This window comes from Lingula anatina, chromosome 2, assembly GCF_051362555.1.
Source record: "Lingula anatina isolate TDL-2025a chromosome 2, LinAna3.0, whole genome shotgun sequence".
Taxonomy (NCBI): Eukaryota; Metazoa; Brachiopoda; class Lingulata; order Lingulida; family Lingulidae; genus Lingula; species Lingula anatina.
In genome coordinates this window covers 2245650-2264446 of record NC_141768.1, presented here as the reverse complement: position 1 = coordinate 2264446, position 18797 = coordinate 2245650, and the positions used below count along the sequence as shown (strand labels likewise).

The window sequence follows — 18797 nt, the reverse complement described above, 5'->3', positions numbered from 1 at the left end:
AAGTAATATAGAATTCTAAGTCAGTTGTGTTTTCTCAGAACAATATAATTGGGTTTGAGACTATTCAGGAAGCCCATATAAGTGAAAACGAGGTTGCCGACGTGGGACGCCATCTTTGTGGTTAAAGCGCGAGACTAGTAGACAAGTCCATTTGTTTTCAGCATATTTTAGTCTCAAACATACTGACTTGAACGACCCAAGAGAGGCCAAGGCACAATTGTTGCACAAAATGGCTAAAAGAGAGGCAGACTTCGGTCGTAAGTATGCAATCACATTGAATTTGTAAGATGCTCCTGAAAACGTTGTAAAAACGTGGGTAAGAGATCGTGACTTTGTGCGTAGAATTGAATGGAGTGGACCAGTAGGCGTGAATCTTTGCTTTTTCTATTTGGTTATTTCGGCTCTTAATTTATTTAATAATTAAGAATATAATAATATATCCAAGCGTTGTAAATCGGCTTGGGTAAATTTTATTATCATTCAATTTCTTAGAATTTGTAAGAAAAAATTGGACTTGTTATAATGCTCATTTAATGTGACCAAGCACTTTGTCATTTTCTTTTCGAGGTGCTATTTAACACCTTTAAGAGGCACTTAGTACTTACTACCTGGGTCACTGAATAATGAAACAATTCAGTTTTTAATGAGTCAGATTTTTTCTAAATATTATATAGTCAGCCGGCAGGCAAGTGTATAGGAATCATTTATGTGGTCTTTATTCACTCTGTCATTTTATCAGAGTCCACCAACTGGCCACCTGATAAGAAAAAGAAGCGCCGCAGCAGATGGGGAGGTGACGACGCAGAGAAAACTTTCATCCCAGGCATGCCTACAGTAATTCCAACTGGTTTAACCATGGAGCAAGAGAAACAGTACCTAGGTAAGCATCAACTCTTAAACAGTTCTGTGAAAATGTACAGGTATTAAGGTAACTAAGTAGGAGTTGGTAGGAGGGAAGTTGGGGGGGTGGGGAAGATGTCCGTGGGGTCAGGGTGCATTTTTGCCTGCAGAATTTTTTCCTTGTTTACATTGGGCTGAAGTTTTTAAAAGGGACTCTTTTTAAACACCATCTAATTCTAAAAGGTCTCATTTCAGCTTTTGTTTTTTTTTTATGTTTGTTTTTTTTTTTTAATGACAAAATATAGAACAGAAAGTGCCTATTTTTCTGATTTTTGTCATTATTATTATTTTGCTCAGCTAGCTTGCAAAAGTTTGAAACTGACTATTGCATGATCTTAACTGATTTTTTCCTGTTGCTATAGGTTGGATGCCAATTATTCCAATCAACATGTGAATAAGTTTTATTATTTAAGTAATTAACTTATAACTCATTCAATTGTAATCCTTTAGGTTTAATCATACATTTGATCCTTTAGGTTTAATCAATTTTTTTATTTAGGCATAATTAGATTTTCTCAGAATTTCAGATTATTTTCGCAAAAATTTACCTAATTGGAGTAATTTGATATTTTTGTGCTATTTTGAGCAATTTTCAGAATTTTGGTAATCATCCAAGTTTTGGTAAGTTTGTAGGTTATGTATTTAAAAACCTTCCTAGGCTTTCTTATGTGCTCATGGCTGAAATTACTAGATCAACAAACCTAAACTTTATTTACTTTCACCAATTGCCTTCCCAGAAATTGTTGTCTGTTCAGATATCAGCTTTTCCTAAAATGTGCATCTGATAACATGGAAAAGACAATTTTGAGTTCAAATTTCTAATGTTTCTTTTTTATAATAGTGCAAAAGCAATAAAAAGAATTCTAAAAAGTAGTTTGTCTCAAGATTTATATCTGATAAGAGAAAACATTCTGAGCCTTAAGTAAAGCCTGGCATAAGATTGTGATGTGACAAGTTTCCAAACCAAATAAGTGCCAGGACTTTAGTTCAGTTAAAGAAGTAAGGGGCTGGGGAAGGAAAAAAAACATTTCATTGTAGACATTTATGCACATTTCCTTATTAATGGCACTTGTGTGGTTTGGTTTTAGGAATGGTTCTTGACAAATGCCTTTTAAGATACAGCATTTTCTGAAAAATAATTACCTTGCTTTTCGTTATGATGACAAACAATAGTTTTGACACAATACTTAAATTTGCCAAATTTATATTCATTTTGTTAGAACCATTGCTAAGAAATATGATTTTTATCAATGTCAGATTTTTCCATTGGAAAGTGTATTAACGGGACTTTGTCCCTATTCTAACCCCTTAAATTCCAGTGCACCTGCAGATTGAGGAAATCAGTCGACGGCTACGGACAGGGGACCTGGGCATACCAACTAATCCTGAAGAAAGGTTTGGCAGATAACAACTACCTTCTCCTTTACCAAAGCAGAGACGCTGCGCCATTCAGCGGCAACACTTGTAGAACGGCACAGAGCTTTAAAACAAACAAAACAAATGTTACCAGATCCCGTAGCGTGTCACCATGATCAGCACTTTAAACCAGTGAAAGGCATTTGAGTGGAGTGGAGATATAGAGTTCTTACTTTCTCCTTCCTCATATAATTATGCCAGTTTTGTCTAAGCGTAATTTGCAGGCATTTTGACAGATTTTTTTTACTTGTGTTGTTACTTTGCCTTATTCATAGGAAAATTACTTATAATGCTTCTAATAGTGTAAGATTTAGAATTTAAAATGAGTTTGTTAATAGTTGGATATCTGTGTTTGTAGACAGTGGTTGTGGGAGTGGTCCACAGTGAAATTTACACAATATAAAATTTAATTTATACTTAGAATTTTGCTCCAAAGAGATTTCTTTTGTAAACAGTAAGACTAGAGGCAAAGTAACAAGTTGTAGTTATTACGAAACAAATCATTGAAGAAGTCCACTTTTCACTTCAAATGTCTTTCCTGATGAGGACAGGTATGGCTTTTGAATTCCATGTAATCATATCCATCTTCTTTTCCAAAGCATTGAGGCTAATGTATCTTTTTCTTTTGCTTAATTACAAAAGTTTTTATTCCTGAACTGTAGGTTTATGGAGGGAAATTCCTGGTCTTGCTTGTTGGCCGTGATTGCTTTATTGATTGATAAACTTGTGAAATGTCTGTAGTTAGATTATAACTGCATTATGCAAGGTACATTTTAACTATTAACCTTATTAATCCCCATAATTGTTTAGATGTAGTTTCCAGTTGTGTTCTGTTCCTTAGATATCAGGTTTAGCACATTTTTGGGGTAAAAAGTTTGGAAAGGTTTTTGTTGCAATACAGAAACATTTAATTGAAAATTCACTTTGAAATGAAGCAGTAACCATTTTTGGCACTTCATATTTTTTTTAATATAAATTTTCACTCCTAGCAGTAACCAGACTACCCTTACAGAATATTGCACTTTAATTTGTTGGGTGCATTGCAACTCTGATCCTTATTATCAGTTTTGTTTCATTTTGTATTTATTTTTTAAAATGCACACACACACTCAGAAAGCCACATGCTGGCTGTCAATCTAACCAAGTTTCTCTTTACAGAGTTATGGTTACATATGCATTCCCTATGTGATGGCTTTTCATTAATATTCAGTAATAATCATAATAATATACATGATCCACTGCTTTTCAGGGACACTTGATCTTAACAAAAATTTCATTCTAGCATGGGACAATAATAAACTCCTCTATTATTTTTTGGAGAAATAAACAAATATAATAAATAAATGGCATGATAAGTCTAGGTCTCCAAGAGAATGCTATATTTCTAATGTGCACATTTGGACTGGATTTCTTAAAAAATGCAGAGGGTCAGGCAGAGAAGAGAAACATTTTAGAACCAAGTTAGATAGAGTCAACTCGTTCCAAAAGGAAGACTTCTCAAGATATGAAAATATAAGTGTGAAAGTTATAAATAAAGGGGTTTGCTGTTTGGTAATAACTTATGGCTTAATTTTGTTTATTTAATTTTTTAATTCAGATAACTGGAAATGCAGAAAGTATTCAATGAGTCTTACAAAATTTTGAAAAATGTGGAGACTTGCAGTTGTTTTGATGATATTTCTAAGGCAAAAAGCTCATTATAGCAACTCATTAGAAATCTGATGGGTGTCATTCTTCATACAACAACAACAAAAAAGCTTGTTGTGAAATGTTTAAAAAAACAGTCAAACTTTGGAAAATAACGAGGCTAGAAGACTGTCTGCAAGTCCAGTGTGCTCCATATATTCCACAGGCTATATTCCTATTGTATTATAACTACTGTTGTTTTCACCACCAGATCTCCATCTCCTGAGCCTATCTACAACTCTGAAGGCAAGCGACTGAACACAAGAGAGTACCGTACCAGGAAGAAACTGGAGGAAGAGAGACACGCCCTCATACAGGATGCCATGAACCTGAATGACGAGTACAAGCCGCCTGCAGATTACAAGTAGGTTGAAAACTTATGAACAGGGTACAATGCATGGCGTTTATTGGTATTCTCCAATTTTGGAATAGAAGGTGGTCCTAAATTAATGTTAAAGGAAAACAGGTTGTATTGAGTAAGGCTGTGCAAGTCTTCTCAGAAACACAGTAGCATAACTTAGTTTCAGAGTTCTTAATCTGTGTGATATGTTTACTGCAGATCTCCAGTTAACTGAGAGAGCAACAAAAATTCTTCCAACAATTCAGGGTTGATTTCTATTTTATTTTTTCTTTCAGACCGCCTATTATTAGAGTGAGTGACAAGGTGATGATTCCACAGGAGGAACACCCAGATATCAACTTTGTAGGACTTCTAATTGGACCAAGGGGAAACACACTGAAAAATCTAGAGAAGGATGTAAGTTTTTTTTTTTCTTCTTTTTTTTTTGACCCCTCAACAGTACTATTAAGAAGGTTATTACCTGGTGTTATATTTAAAAGAAATGTAAAAAAAAAAAAAGAAATCAGAACACTATTTTCGATTATAAAACTGATGTTAGTTCATTAGTTCAAAACCTGTAGTTTATATCCATAAATAATTAGATTTTTTGGTGCAAAAATTAATTTTTACTTCTTTTAACACTTGCACAGACTGGAGCCAAGATTATAATCAGAGGTAAAGGCTCAGTAAAGGAGGGGAAGATAGGACGTAAAGACGGGCAGCCACTGCCTGGTGAGGATGAACCCTTACATGCCTATGTCACTGCCAATAACCCAGAGAATGTAGCCAAGGCAGTGGAGAAGGTGAGTGGTATACGCTGTCAGATTTTGAAGGTTGGAAAGCTTTAAAAAAGTATATATTTGAAAGAAGTCATTTTAACTTAGGATAGTATTGATCAGTTCTTTGAAATTTTTAGAATACAGCCATTTATTCAGTTTTTCTTTGTTTCCTAAGCATGTATATTGTTACCTGGGGTATAATCCTAATGATTAAATTGTCTAGATGTATTCTTTTCGTTACAATATTACACACAATTATTTTTTCTTGTTCAGATCAAAGAGATAATCAAACAGGGTATAGAAGTTCCTGAGGGTCAGAATGATTTAAGAAGACAACAGTTGAGGGAGCTGGCCTTGCTCAATGGTACACTGAGAGAGAATGATGGACTGGCGTAAGTTGTAGATCCCTTTCCATTGAACAGCTTTGAATTCTGACGCCAGATGTGTTATTAAGAAATTAATGAAAAGAAAGTTGTGTAGGTTATGTCAGTAGTTAAATATTCCGTGTCTAGCCAGAACTCTTGAATTTTGTATTTCAGTAAGTGTGCAGAATCCAACAAGCATTTTAGGTTTGATCATGTCCATTTTCTTGTCGGTGTTTTTACCAGCATTCTTTTGTTTTTTTTGCAGGAAGTTAAAACAGCTTCAGCAGGCCCAGACCATAGTCACCAACACTATCATATGTACAGTGTGTGGTGGGGCGGGACATTTAGGACAGGATTGTAAACAGAAAAAGTAAGTTATCAGATAGTCCTGGTTGGTCTTCTCAGTCACCATGGGCTGTTTTGACTACCAGTTCTGTACTTCTACAGCAGAAACAATTTATTAATTAAGGCAAAAAAGTTATGAACATAAATAAAGAAACCAAAAAATAAAGGCTGTGTTGTGGTGTGCTGTTCAACACAAAATCATATTTTTATACCATTTTGCATAAAAGTGGAATCATGTCAAATATCATCATAAATTAAGGGAATTGCTCTTGAATACTTTCACTTTCTCTTCTCAAGGCCTGGTGATTCATTCCGCAACCTGACAGCCATGGCCCCCACCCCTATCGACAAAGCTAAGATGGACAGTGAGTACATGTCGTTGATGGCAGAGCTGGGGGAGGGGCCACCACCAGAGCAACCCAAACCACAGCCTCCTCAACATCCACAGTTCAATACTAACCCACCACGGATGCCATTTGGAGGACCCCCAAGTCATCAGCCTCAGGTAAACACATGATTTTTATTCTTTTGTCTATTTTAATCAATATGCTAGGTTGAGTTTACCTGGATAAGTAGCTGGGTTTACTCAACTAGGATAATTGAAAAAAACTGGAAATCTTTTTCTTTCATTTTCCTTTTACCATTTGTATTGGTTGCGGTGCAGAATCTTTAAATAGTTTTAGGGACTGTCATTGGATTTAAGTGACTATAAATATTAGTTAAACATTAGATTTAAGAGTTCATTGAGAAGTCCATTTATGGAAAACAGTAGCTTATCTTCAAAATTGTATGATCTAGATTTGTACTCTGGTGGTTGTTGTGTAATAACTTTGTTTCATGTATTTTAGAATGACTTTGCTCCAAGGCGCAGTCGGTTCAATGAGCCCCCTGGTGTAGCCCCTGGGGGTCCACCTCCACACTCCACAGCTGGCTCCTCACTGGTAATATGGCACCCACACACATCTGTGTTTAGATTAGAAATGTATTTTTTTAATGTTTTGGTAAAAACCCATCAAATTAACAGGCGGTGATATTATTTTATCATATGACATGGAAAATATTATTGCATGTGCATTTTAAATGACTGTTAGCTGGGCACAGTGTCGACATCACAGGATAGTGCTATGCTGTGGACAACACTATTCATTAGATGAAATTATTATCCTCCATCCTGCTAGAATAGCAGTCATTGGATAGCAATATCAGAGACCAAAAAATATACAAATTTTGTAAAAACAATACTAAGTTCACTCCTATTCCAAGAGGCTTAGTTAAACATATACATTGCTCTGTTTCAGCTGAACCCGCCTTGGCTACAGCAAGCACAACAGCAACAACAGATGTTACAGGAGCAAGAGAGAATGCGGCAACAGTCACAGCAGCCTCCTCACAGCCAGCAACAACAGCCTCCTTCTCTGATGAATATTCCAGCCCAGCCCACGGGGACCCTGTCTGGACAGACCCCCCTGGGTATGCCACCCCCTTCCACAGCAGGCAGCATGCCCCCCTGGCAACAGCAGCAGCAGAGTACTACAGCAGGTAAAGAGACTAGAATACTTAGTGGTTCTTTCTGAATCCTTCCTTTCTTGTGTAGGGTTTGTGATAATTGGTAACCTGTCAAACAGAAATGGTTTCTATCCACCAATTTGCTTTTGTTTTTTGTTTTTTTAATTTTAAATTACCAAATTGTTTGTCAATGACATGACTGCAGCACTTCATATCCGTTGTAATGATGGTAAGTCTTGTATTGTGTGTTATTACCCATTCAAGTTATGGATATGTAAGTGTTTAACTTGTTAAAAGTCTGTCTTTGCTCCTTTTATTTAGGCGGCTCCACTCCACTGTTGTCAGCGCCCCCTCCACCCCCTCCTAGTATGACCTCCTGGCAGAATAACACAAGTAAGGACAGCTGAGGGGAAAAACTTGTACTCATGTAGCAATGCTTTCTCAGTAGCGGGGATCAAGTCATGATAAATGGTGTAAATTGATTGAGTGGTTGCTGTAATTTTGAATCATTAACAACAGTTTTTTGTAATAAGTTCTTCTGATTAACCTTAACTGAGGATGTCATTGTAATAATCTGTAATTTTTGCCCAGGATATCTCATAATTTAAAGATTCTTTTTCATTTATTTTCAGACACGTCTGGTGTACCTCCTCCACCTCCAGGCAGTATGGGGTCCAGCATGCCACCGTGGCAGTCAGGGCCACCCCCACCCCCAGTACCCCCTGTGCAGTACCCCTGGCAGCAGGCACCACCTCCACCGGCACCAGTGGCACCACCCCCGCCCCCACCCTCCTCTCAGGCTGGCTTCAACCCCATGGCTCCGCCTCCACCCCCTCCCTCAGCTGGTAACAACTATGGTGGACTGCAGGGGTTGAACCCTCTCCTAGGGGCACCACCCCCTCCCCCACCAAGTTAGGGAGAGAACTTGTGACTATGAGGAAAACATCTATTATCATTGCTGATGCCATTTAGTAGGCTGACATCTCTCTTGGCCCATGTTGTGTTTCAGATTATTGCCACTGGCTGAGGATTTATTTTGGATGCATATAGTCATTCTCCATTTGTACAGATTTTGATACATTTCCTTTGATGTCAGATATTAATTCTACATATTCAATTTATTTAAAAAGACCTAATATTATCACACATTCTAGTCCTAGTGAATTTTTTTTCTTTCAAAGAATTATGGATGCCCGTTAGATATCTCAAATTTTATTTTTTAATATAGCTTATGTGGCATATTCAGGCCAAATAATGAGTATCTATCACAATTAGGGTTTCTTTACAAAGGCATTCTAAACAATAAAAGGACAAAGGCCAGAATTTGATTATTGGCAAATTTCTGGTATTTTTGAAAAATGCTGATACTGTCTTCAAATCTAGAACCATTGTAAAATCTTATCGTGAATATTTTCAAACTTACTATTACTTTGGCCAAGATGCGTCTTTTAATTCACAACATGTCACTAAGACCATTTCAGTGTGGAATTTACTAGAATTTTCAGTTTATATTCCATATATAAAGCAGACTGGTCTGCTCAGACAGATTTGTTTGGATGTTAGTAACCAACAAAATGATGACATAATTTATTAGGTATTACATAGACACCTGTGTGAAGCAAATGTACAGAGAAATTCATTTATGATTGAAATAGATGAAAGTATATAGACATTGGTTTTAATATGATAGGTTATTTACATCCATTAGGTGGTTGATTCTTGTCAGAACTTTACTGTAATTGTTCTGTTAATCAGAGTGATGTTATGACTTGTAACTTCTTTGCATTTGCCTTGAAATATTTCACTGCTGCAGCTGATGAGAAAGTGAAGCGTTTATGATCATAACAATTCTATTTTGATGTTGAAGAGAAGAAATAAATATGTTTTGTGTAATTGTTTTTGTAACTGTTTTTGTAACTGTTATTGTTCCTGTATTCTCTATATTGGTTTCAGTTGCAATGGTAATATTGACAGAAGTTATCCATCCCCCCCCCCATGTCTTGTTTTTTCACGTGTCAAGAAAGTGTCCACCAGGGCACTGCATTACTTGTGCTCCAGCAGGTGGATTTCTGCATTCCACGAGTGCGGTTTTACCTGTGTATGATGTAAGCTCAGCTACTCTGAAATACACCTACAGATAGAGTGCACAGATTTAATGATTTAAAGGACAATACATTTTATTTAATGTAAAATTAAAATTATCAAGAGATTGCAGATTGTTCATTTACGAAATGCAGGCCTTGAAATTTGAAGAACTGTAACAAATGCTTAATTGTGAAACGAGCAAAGTGCTGCTAATTGCTATTATTTCCTGCTGTCGTTTGACTGCTTTACTGCCTTGTTTTTACAAAGGTCCACTTTCATCTCATTAATATTGGGCATTTCTTCGAAGTTGGATTAAGCTTTGAAACACAACTGCTTTTTTAAAAAAGAAGTATCTTTAAAAAAAAAAAAAAGAGGTCCACATAACCGAAAAAAAAATCAGTAACTTAAAGATAGAAACTGGTTTAAGTGCTTTTTATTGCAACCTGTTTGGAAAAAACCAAGCATGATCCTAGAAAAAAAAGTGATTCATAACTGGATAACATACCCGTTTTTTAATACATAACAAATAAAAAGACGAAAAAAGCAATTCTTGGTGGTTTCTTAAATTTTTCTACATACGAGTTGTTAATATAGATGTTAACCTTGAAATACCACGCATATATTTGTGCATTCATATAGTCTTATATGGGTTGGATCCAGAGATATTTTCTGACGGTCTTCTAAATTGTCTTTGTTGATTCATCTGCCATTTTTGACCATCTTCAGACAGAAAAAGTAAGATGCCCATCAAAGTAAAAAAAAAAAAAATCTGACCGTCTTCCAGAAGACAGCTTCCATCCGCCCCTGCTGATAAAATATCCTGTTATCTAAAATATAGATATGCAAGTTTTTCATTTTAAATGTGTTCCTGCACCACAAACAAAGCAGACTGAAAAACCATGTATTACATAAATGTATATTCAATTTGTGTAATGAATATTCACAATCAAATATTGAGAGGAAGAAGGTAAAAGCTATATAGCAGAGATATTTTATTATAAAAATTCAAGGCATACAATAACACCACATTTTCTGACCCTTATTAAAGGCAATTCCATGACAAACTTGTGGAAGATGCAAAGATCATTTCATACATTTTGGAATTCTCAATCTACTGAGTATCATGATTGTGGGCAAGATCAAGCTAATGCTTACCATACTAGTACAGAGAGCATGAACAGCTATCAAACAACTAATTGGTGCATGTATATATGGTACAAGAATGTTTCCTTTGTTTTCCTTTGCAGGCAAAGTATTTTATGTGCATATATGATAAACAAATAATAAATAAAGGCTTATCTATTGTAAAATATAGATACCTTTAAGTCAGCATCCTATAACATAAATTCAATCACCATTGTGCAGATGCATTAGAGATCGTGTTCATTATGCTTAGTTACCAATCTTTATCCATGATCTGGTTTTGAAAGTTTTGTGTAAGCTCAGGCTGTAAATTTACACATAAGCTTTAATATTTACCTAATGTAGATAACATACAGAACTTGTGGACCTTAGGGTTACATGCCCCCAACATACACTTTCAGTTTCAGTTTGCCCTTTTCCCACCAACCAACAAAATCCTTGCCAGTGGATATATATATATATCCCACTGATAAGTAAACATACTTCCTTTCTAGTGATAGAGCACATAAAAACAGCTTTCCAAACATATCAGATAATGTGTGCTTATTATGGAGTGCCTAATGTTCTTGACATATAAATGGCAACATCTTTGGGCCCATTTCAAGGAGATTTGCCCACTGAATTATGGCATTCATGTACCGTATTCACTGTTATACAATCAGGTTTCTTCTCAGGTGGATGGACAGTTACGTATGTGTTCCCAGAGACAGATATGGTGTTAGGTAAACCAGAAGGCCATGCAATATCCCCAAGTCAAGAGTGCAATAAATACCTTAATTCTACACTAGTGGAGATGCAAGGTAAAAGCCTGAAGGCTAGATCTATGTTCTGCATTTCGCTTCAACTAGTAACAAGTCTTGTAAATGCTTCCTGGGTCTTCATTACTGAATCAAAAATACTTAAACATGCTACCTAAGGCTATTTTTGTTAACACAGCAAAACACTTCCCCAGTGAGCACTGCATAACTGGACTTGATTACAGCAATCCTGTTCCTTTACCCATGCTACGAGTAACATGTTAAATTATTGCCCTCAGTTTAACTCGTTTACATGCGGAGACTTAGTTCTTTCTATAATAAAGGTAAAGAACAATACATATTTTTCCAATACGTAGCCAAAACCACATTTTTAACAAGGTAATGGGTCAAAAATAAAAATCATGCTTTTGTGGATCCAGAAAAGTGGCAACAGCATGTAGAGAAAGAAAATGGCACTTTTAATCTCTTTTCTTTTCCCATGATCTTCCCTTGCAGTAGTAGTAGAACCAGAGCATGAAAAGCACGCCTGCCAGCATACACACCGTCATTACCACGTTAAAGCTGGGTTCCCTGATGTGTGTCTGGAAGATCAAGGATGACATAAATCTTTAAAATAAATAAACATTATATTATTTTCATCATATAACCTGTTGTGTGCTTAAACAAATTTATTAAATATTTCGTACTTTTAAAAATCCTTTTGAAGAAATAAAATTTTTGTGAAAATATGCAAGCAGAGATTGTGCATAAGTTACAAAATTGTTCCTGAACTATAATCTTTTTAATAAATGTTGTGTAAAGCAAACAATCTTTACACCTCCATGATTGTGTACAGCTGAGAGAGAGAGAGAGAGAGAGAGATGTAAAATATAAATAAATTATTCCATTTACCTTTAATTTTTCAACAATAAAACTGACTAACTCCTCACTGAAAAAAGTCCAAATGGAGATATGTATATAGAATTAAATATTTCCAATACAAAAGGAAATATATTCAACCTAATTTAATTGCAATATAATTTAAGATAAGATTCCTTTATTTCAAAATCATAATACAACAGTTCTCGAAAAGGCCGAGTCAGACTTAATAAAAGCTATTTCAGACGGAAATTCTTTCTACTTACAAAGGTGAGGGAGGGGGAAGCACAACTTCTCCTTTAACATTTTTATACCAGCCCTCAGCAAAGGCCTGTAGGGAAGCAAGGTCTTTTTGAGGAACAATATACCTGTACATCTTCCCTAAATGGAAACTGAAACCAGGAAGTAAATATGACATTATTAAAACACCGTTAGTGATAACACATAAGGTGCATGAACTTATTTAAAGTGAGGGAACACAGGACATTTACAAAAGTTTTCTTTACATAAAAACCTTTTATTGAAAAAATACCAAATATATGATTTAATAATTGTTATTGTGGACACAAAACATTATTATGATATACTGATTTACATCACGTATAGCACAAAGATTAGACACTCAGCAAATTAGAAATTACAAAAGCTCTTAGCTATCACCAAAAAAAAAAATCAATTTTCTGACAATTTGGGCAGCGGACAAGTTACCCTTGAACCCCTGAGTGCAAAAGTACAATAAAAAGTCTAAGAAAGTTCTTCTCTTCTAAGATACTCAAGTTAATTTCTGACATTCAGACAAAACTGATGACATATTTTCACTAACAACAAATTACATTCTATAAATAACACTGGACTAAGATCATTCAAAACTTTCAGAAAAGGATTGGGTACATAACCATAAAGGAATGAAGTTTCCAGTCTGTGGTAATAGTTAAGTACAGTACTCACAGTATCAGTGTTGGACAATCCTTTATATTGAATCTCTTCACTAACTCTGGGTTCTTGGTGATATCAACTCTGGCAGCATTCATCTTGTGTTTAAGATGGCCTCCCACAGACTCCAGTGCTGACAGCACAGTATCACAGCTAGGCTTGTAACTACAAATACACAATATATGTGTGTATAATGCACAGGAATTTTGGAAGTCAGAACACTGCTTTTGGTATATATCCCTCTTTCTTCAACACCATGTTCTACCTCTTTCAAAAAGTGGATTACAACTGTGCTTAAAACATCTTTTCCTAGATATCTTTGAATGAGGAATACCAGCCCGCTTGGCGCCAGGTGTCGCTAGTGTGAATTCAGTCCTTCCACAGTCGCCATGTTGGATATTGTATACGTTGGACTGTGGTACTGGCCTTAATAAACATGCCTCAGTATTGTTGTTTACCTGAATGTCAAAGTCGGCAAGGTGGGCATAACTTTCTTGGGGATTCAGGGCTTCGTTTGAAGTGAAGGGTTGCCCATGTCAACACACCTTCCATGTTAAAGGGACAGTTACGACTTGACCCAGGCACAGTAATTAGGCCCCTAAAGATAGACGAATTGCCTCAAAAAGAATACACATAAAAAGGTTAATTGATCTTGGCAAAACTTATAAAGTTTTGGAAAGAGAGCTCCATAGCAAGAAAGTGCCCCTAGGAAGTATGATTTATCAAAGTGCGTTTTCTTATGTTCGTAATTTCAGAAGAGTTGTCAGTAAATGTATATAAGTGCCGGTAGCCTACTACCCGCATACGGTTGTGTTATTAAGTAATATCCTTTTTTATTGATGTATTGAGCATGACCGGTAATGTTAATTAAATAATTATTTTTATTTAAAACCATTATTCAGTACCTCTTAAGAATCATAAAACTAGGTATAGTTAGATAGTTTATTTGTTCAGGTATAGATGCAATTTCTCAGCCAATGGAATAATGCATGTTTGGAAATCTTTTTGTAACAGTTTAAGAAATAAAATTTAAAGAAAGAAAACATTTTATAAATGAACAGTTTTTGTTCTTTTTTTTACAAAATAGCACTTCTGGATTGTTTTACTTGAGTAGAAACACCATATTATTTCATTGCTCTGAAAATTCATTAAAAAGCAGCAAAACCAAATATTTTATTTAAAATAATTATTCAGTCCATAGTAAAAACCATGAAACCATGTAATACTTAGATAATTTATTTGTGCTATAACTTTCCTGAATATATAGCTGCAATTTCTCAGCCAATGGATTACTGTAGGTATGGAAAACTTTTTGTAACAGTTTAAGAAATAAAAATTAAAGAAAGCAAACATTTTACAAATGAACAGTTTTTTGTTCCTTTTCACAAAATAGTACTTATGAATTATTTTACTTGAATAGAACCACCACATTATGTCATCACTTTGAAAATTCTTTAAAAAGCAGAAAAACCAAATTATTTGCTGTAAATACAACTAGCAATTTATTTCATCCCACTAAAAATACTTTACAAAATAGCATCATAGGTTTTTTTTTTCATTACAGTTAAATATTATTAAAAACAGCATAAACACATAAGTACTTTTTGTAAAGAATATAGCACCACCAAATTATTTCATTTTAGTTAAAACATTTTTTAAAATTGCACTTCAAAATTATGATTGCAGCTAAAACCATCTCATACAGGGGTACTTTCTATAAACTAGTTGACACATACTTCCTATAGTGTTTTTCATTTAAAAAAGTTATCCTGAACAAAATACATGTAGAAAAATATCCAGCGTCAGAATGAATCAACCCCACAAACAGATGTTTGAATGTAAACACAACAAAATAGCAGAATGGGCGATTTGTAATGAACATCTGGCCTTCTAACTTAGTATAGTATTCGCAGGTTTTCTTTAGGCCCAGATTCGTGCACGAGATACACATTCCAAAAAGGGAAAATCGGGTCCGTGTCCAACTGTCATGTGTCTGCAATGGTTTTGGACACAACAATGATTCATACAGTTTGTTTATATACTTCTTCTCTGTAGCTGCAATTATCTCTCCAAACCTGGAAGCAGTGATCTGCCATTGTCTCTCCTTGTGTCAGATTGTGCTCTTTCCTTGTTAAAACTTGCTATGCTCAGTGTCCTTCGCTGTTTGTTCCTCAACCTGAAATATTCATATCCCATTAAAGCATGGTAGATGGTTACAGCATAAAAATAGTTAACATACAATATTATATTTCTATGAAGTCAGACATCACCTAGTTTGATAATTCTTTCTCATATTTGGGCCTGATTCTTAATATTAGACCTCTGTTTTCACTTACATCATTCCCTCTATCCATGCATTATTGTTTTCATGGCACTTGGCAATAGTTAATTGTTGTCCATCACAGCCGCCTGTAAGTCAGCTTTAGGGTAGGCATAACTGGTGGCTACATCAATCTTTGCCGCTGATGTGAAGTGACGGGTAAGATTCCTGAAGTAATCATTTTATCCTGCTCTTGAAGCTGGCTGTCCTGGGGTCCTGAAATCGACAGTTTCAGGCTTTGCCCCCAATATATGGACCTTCTTTGGGTAACCTTATAAAGAAAATAAATAAGTACATTCACTAAGTATACACAATCTTCGTCTTTCGTGCTACTAAAACAAAATATGAGCGTAGGCCTACTCGTACCTACAGTAGTCTACATGTACAGTACATGTAACATATGTCAGATTTGACACACACACCTCGACTAATGTTCGATTTTTTTCAAGGAAAATAGTTAGCATTCGTGTTTTTCAAGCACTAAATGAAAAGAAAACACATACCTTTCAGTCAATTCACATTTTCATCCAGATGTTATGGCACCACATTCAAGTAAATTGCGTTTGAGTTGGTTCACTGTCAGCGACGCGTGCACACGCTCCATGTTAAACTCTGGTGTAAAGCCGTGAGCGAGATTCTGCGAGATTTGAGAAGGACTGCTTTCACCCCCACGCCATCTAGCGGCAGACCCTTAAAGCGGGTATTCCCCATTTTGAGACATATAATGGTCAACGCTGCAGCACCATATTGTAGTTAAACATAAATTTCATGCTTATCAAAAAATTTGTACAAATATTAACCCAAATTCCAACAGTACAGTTACAGTCTCTATGCATGGATTAAATTAATAAGTTAATGTGATATTTTGCAAAACTATGCAAATTCAACAAAATTTTGTCAGACTTGAACCCACATCATTCATTAACAGGGGCGGATTGAGGCCGTCTTCTGGGTCTTCCGGAAGACGGTCAGATATTCAAGTTTACATTGACGGGTGTCCAATTTTTTCTGTCGGAAGACGGTCAAAAATGGAGGATGGATCAACAAAGATAATTTGGAAGACTGTCAGAAAAAAGCTCTGGATCTGCCCCTGATTAATTCAATCACTGTTTTTTTTTTTCTTTTTTTTACATGCAGCTCAGATAAGCAGATATATATAAAGTAGGTTTCAAGATTTATCTTTTTGTAATCATCATTTTGTAACATTTTGCAAACCAAAGGGATTTTTAGCACAGGTTCTAACTCCTTTTTGGTCGTAATGTTTATCTTGTTCGCTTACAAGAAATACATCACACATGATACTAGTAAGGTACTTGATTATCAGAATAAATACAGGACTGTTTTCACTTACAAACTAACAAACCAGTCTCCAGTTGTGGCCCCAGTGGCAGCCTGGGTCAAGTGCTCAAAGTCTTCATCTGTCAGTTCTCTGGTGACCACCTCCACGTTTCTCTCCAGCCAGGGAAACACGTCCTCAGCCATTACTGCATCCCCTGTAATGGGAAAAGAGTAATTCTTGGTAACATTTATATTGTCTTGGTGTTTCACTGTTTTTAATTGAAGCGCATGCATTTTGTTCTGAATTTAACATTTATAATACAGGCTTTCTAACACTAAACAGACAGCAATTGTTCACTTGAAAAATCAAAATAAATTTGAAACTAAACACAAAATTGATATGCTATTTTAAGAAGTGAGAGCAAAACTGTTTGGATATAAAGAGAGCAACAAAATTATGTCGGACAAATAACCTATATAAAAGATCATTTTCTTTTCCAGGTGAGTTATACAGCTGTAAAAATATATATGTATGTTATATAAAGAACAGACACACTTACCTCCATATAACATAGGATAAGATGAGCGGAAATACACCAAGCTTGGGAATTTACTAACTCCATACTTAGCAGCAGTCTGGACACTTTTTACTTTGACAACTGGCATACCTGTAGATTAAATAAATATATGCAATGAATGTCAAAAATCATGACCGAGTCCAATGTGCAAAAATAGTACTTCTTTTTAGGTGGAGAGAGTTGTGACTGTTATATGAAAAATTAAATACTACTGTCCAAAGGATAATCATTTTCTTGTCAATAAGAAGGAAAAATTATCCAAGTCAAAATATAAGTCAAAACATAGATGAACACTGATGAACTTATTAAGAATATTTTCCATTTTTGTTTATAAAATATTATGATAATCTTGTTATCTGTATTTTATATAGCAATCAATACTTGATTACATGCCATTCTTTTTTCGGATCAATTAAATTAAATGAAATTATAATGAATACCCAGATCTAAATGTCACACACTTACCTTCTAACACAGAATCATCAAGAGCAGTGGCTATCTTCTCTAGTTCTGACAACTGCCTTTCACATTCTGTACAGTCATCTGTATCTGATAAAATACAGAGGCTGATAATAAACAAAAGGTGATTTTTGTACCAAAAGACACATATTCAAAAACAATTGAAATTTAATTTAAATCTTTGCTTACTGCATATATATATATATAATTTGTTTCAGTACTTTATTATTTTTTTTTTGAAAGGTTAAGTGACATTAGGCAGATTACTAGTACAAAGTACATGGTCATGACTAAAATGTCATTCTTTTTATTGTCCTGAAATTAATATTCTGTCTTCCAACTACATGTAGGTGTGTTCCCATTTTCACTTGCCCTTTTAAATACTTCCTTTCAGTAATACTATTACATTCCACAGAATATACCAGCATTGTTCATCAGTACATTACCATACCTGTGCATTTTGCCGGTCTCAGTCCTTAATACACAATTTTTTTCAATACAATATCATAAAGTTTATTTCATGATCATGTCAATAATATTTTTACAAGGGCCGTTTGTACAAATGTATCAACTTAAATTGTGAAGCTATTCGAAACGACACAAGGACAGTCTTTAGTTTAAAAAACTAAACCTCAAGAGATCGAATAAAACAAGTAAACAACTATACTAGGGTAATTAAAAAAATTAGAACAAAAATGCATTTAAAAAAACGCCCTTGGTTAAACTGCAACACAAACGAACGTCAACAGTACAGCGTCAGCATCTGGTAACAAATGCAGACGACAGATTACGCGCCGGTAGGAACTACTTACAAAAATATACAACCATTCTCAAATGTTTTTGCATAGCCGTTTTGAGTTCCACGCTGTTCATCTCCTCTATCGTGCTACATGTTACGAAAGAAAAACTAAGCAGTGTAAAATGTAAAAATACACAGAACAGTTTGCGTGTCCTGGAGGCTGCCATGTCGAAGTTCTCGCGAGATAATGCGTAACAGACGCGCATTAATATATAAACATCCGACAAACTAGTTTGCTAATACAAAACA

At 35.2% G+C, this 18797-nt stretch overlaps 2 protein-coding genes and 1 long non-coding RNA gene across 4 annotated transcripts; 1 reads left to right on the top strand and 2 right to left on the bottom strand.

Annotated features, from left to right (window-relative positions):
• The first annotated feature begins 67 nt into the window (after nucleotides 1-67).
• On the top strand, nucleotides 68-9230 carry LOC106180632 (splicing factor 1). Of its 2 annotated transcripts, XM_013564662.3 has the most exons (13): nucleotides 68-257; nucleotides 740-880; nucleotides 2220-2295; nucleotides 4214-4366; nucleotides 4639-4759; nucleotides 4993-5145; nucleotides 5395-5513; nucleotides 5752-5856; nucleotides 6129-6336; nucleotides 6680-6772; nucleotides 7130-7370; nucleotides 7659-7730; nucleotides 7970-9230. In XM_013564662.3, the coding sequence occupies exons 1-13, from the start codon at nucleotides 230-232 to the stop codon at nucleotides 8251-8253; spliced, it is 1794 nt and encodes a 597-aa protein (XP_013420116.3). In that variant the 5' UTR covers nucleotides 68-229; the 3' UTR covers nucleotides 8254-9230. The 2 variants fall into 2 exon arrangements, with proteins under 2 accessions (XP_013420116.3, XP_023932044.2); XM_024076276.2 differs by lacking the exons at nucleotides 68-257; nucleotides 2220-2295.
• Nucleotides 9231-9839: 609 nt separating this feature from the next.
• Nucleotides 9840-18756, bottom strand: LOC106180614 (protein disulfide-isomerase A5-like). The gene is made up of 8 exons (XM_087007084.1): nucleotides 18562-18756; nucleotides 17756-17839; nucleotides 17273-17380; nucleotides 16786-16927; nucleotides 13130-13279; nucleotides 12448-12573; nucleotides 12215-12251; nucleotides 9840-11904 (listed from the first exon to the last, which is right to left on the bottom strand). Exons 1-8 carry the CDS (start codon nucleotides 18752-18754, stop codon nucleotides 11782-11784), a joined length of 963 nt encoding a protein of 320 aa, XP_086863210.1. The 5' UTR covers nucleotides 18755-18756; the 3' UTR covers nucleotides 9840-11781.
• On the bottom strand, nucleotides 14335-16744 carry LOC147763321 (uncharacterized). Its single transcript, XR_015333274.1, has 3 exons — nucleotides 15938-16744; nucleotides 15451-15705; nucleotides 14335-15290 (listed from the first exon to the last, which is right to left on the bottom strand). It is a non-coding gene; the product is annotated as an uncharacterized LOC147763321 (long non-coding RNA).
• Nucleotides 18757-18797: the final 41 nt, after the last annotated feature.

Excerpts from the sequence above, each read along its gene's own strand:
- LOC106180632 (XM_013564662.3), top strand. The coding sequence starts at position 230 with ATGGCTAAAAGAGAGGCAGACTTCGGTC. Across the intron at positions 6,773-7,129 it reads CCACAGCTGGCTCCTCACTG|CTGAACCCGCCTTGGCTACA; the intron begins GTAATATGGCAC and ends GCTCTGTTTCAG. Across the intron at positions 7,731-7,969 it reads CTCCTGGCAGAATAACACAA|ACACGTCTGGTGTACCTCCT; the intron begins GTAAGGACAGCT and ends ATTTATTTTCAG.
- LOC106180614 (XM_087007084.1), bottom strand. The coding sequence starts at position 18,754 with ATGCGCGTCTGTTACGCATTATCTCGCGAGAACTTCGACATGGCAGCC. Across the intron at positions 16,928-17,272 it reads TTATCCTATGTTATATGGAG|GGGATGCAGTAATGGCTGAG; the intron begins GTAAGTGTGTCT and ends TTCCCATTACAG. Across the intron at positions 12,574-13,129 it reads GATTGTCCAACACTGATACT|TTTCCATTTAGGGAAGATGT; the intron begins GTGAGTACTGTA and ends TCCTGGTTTCAG.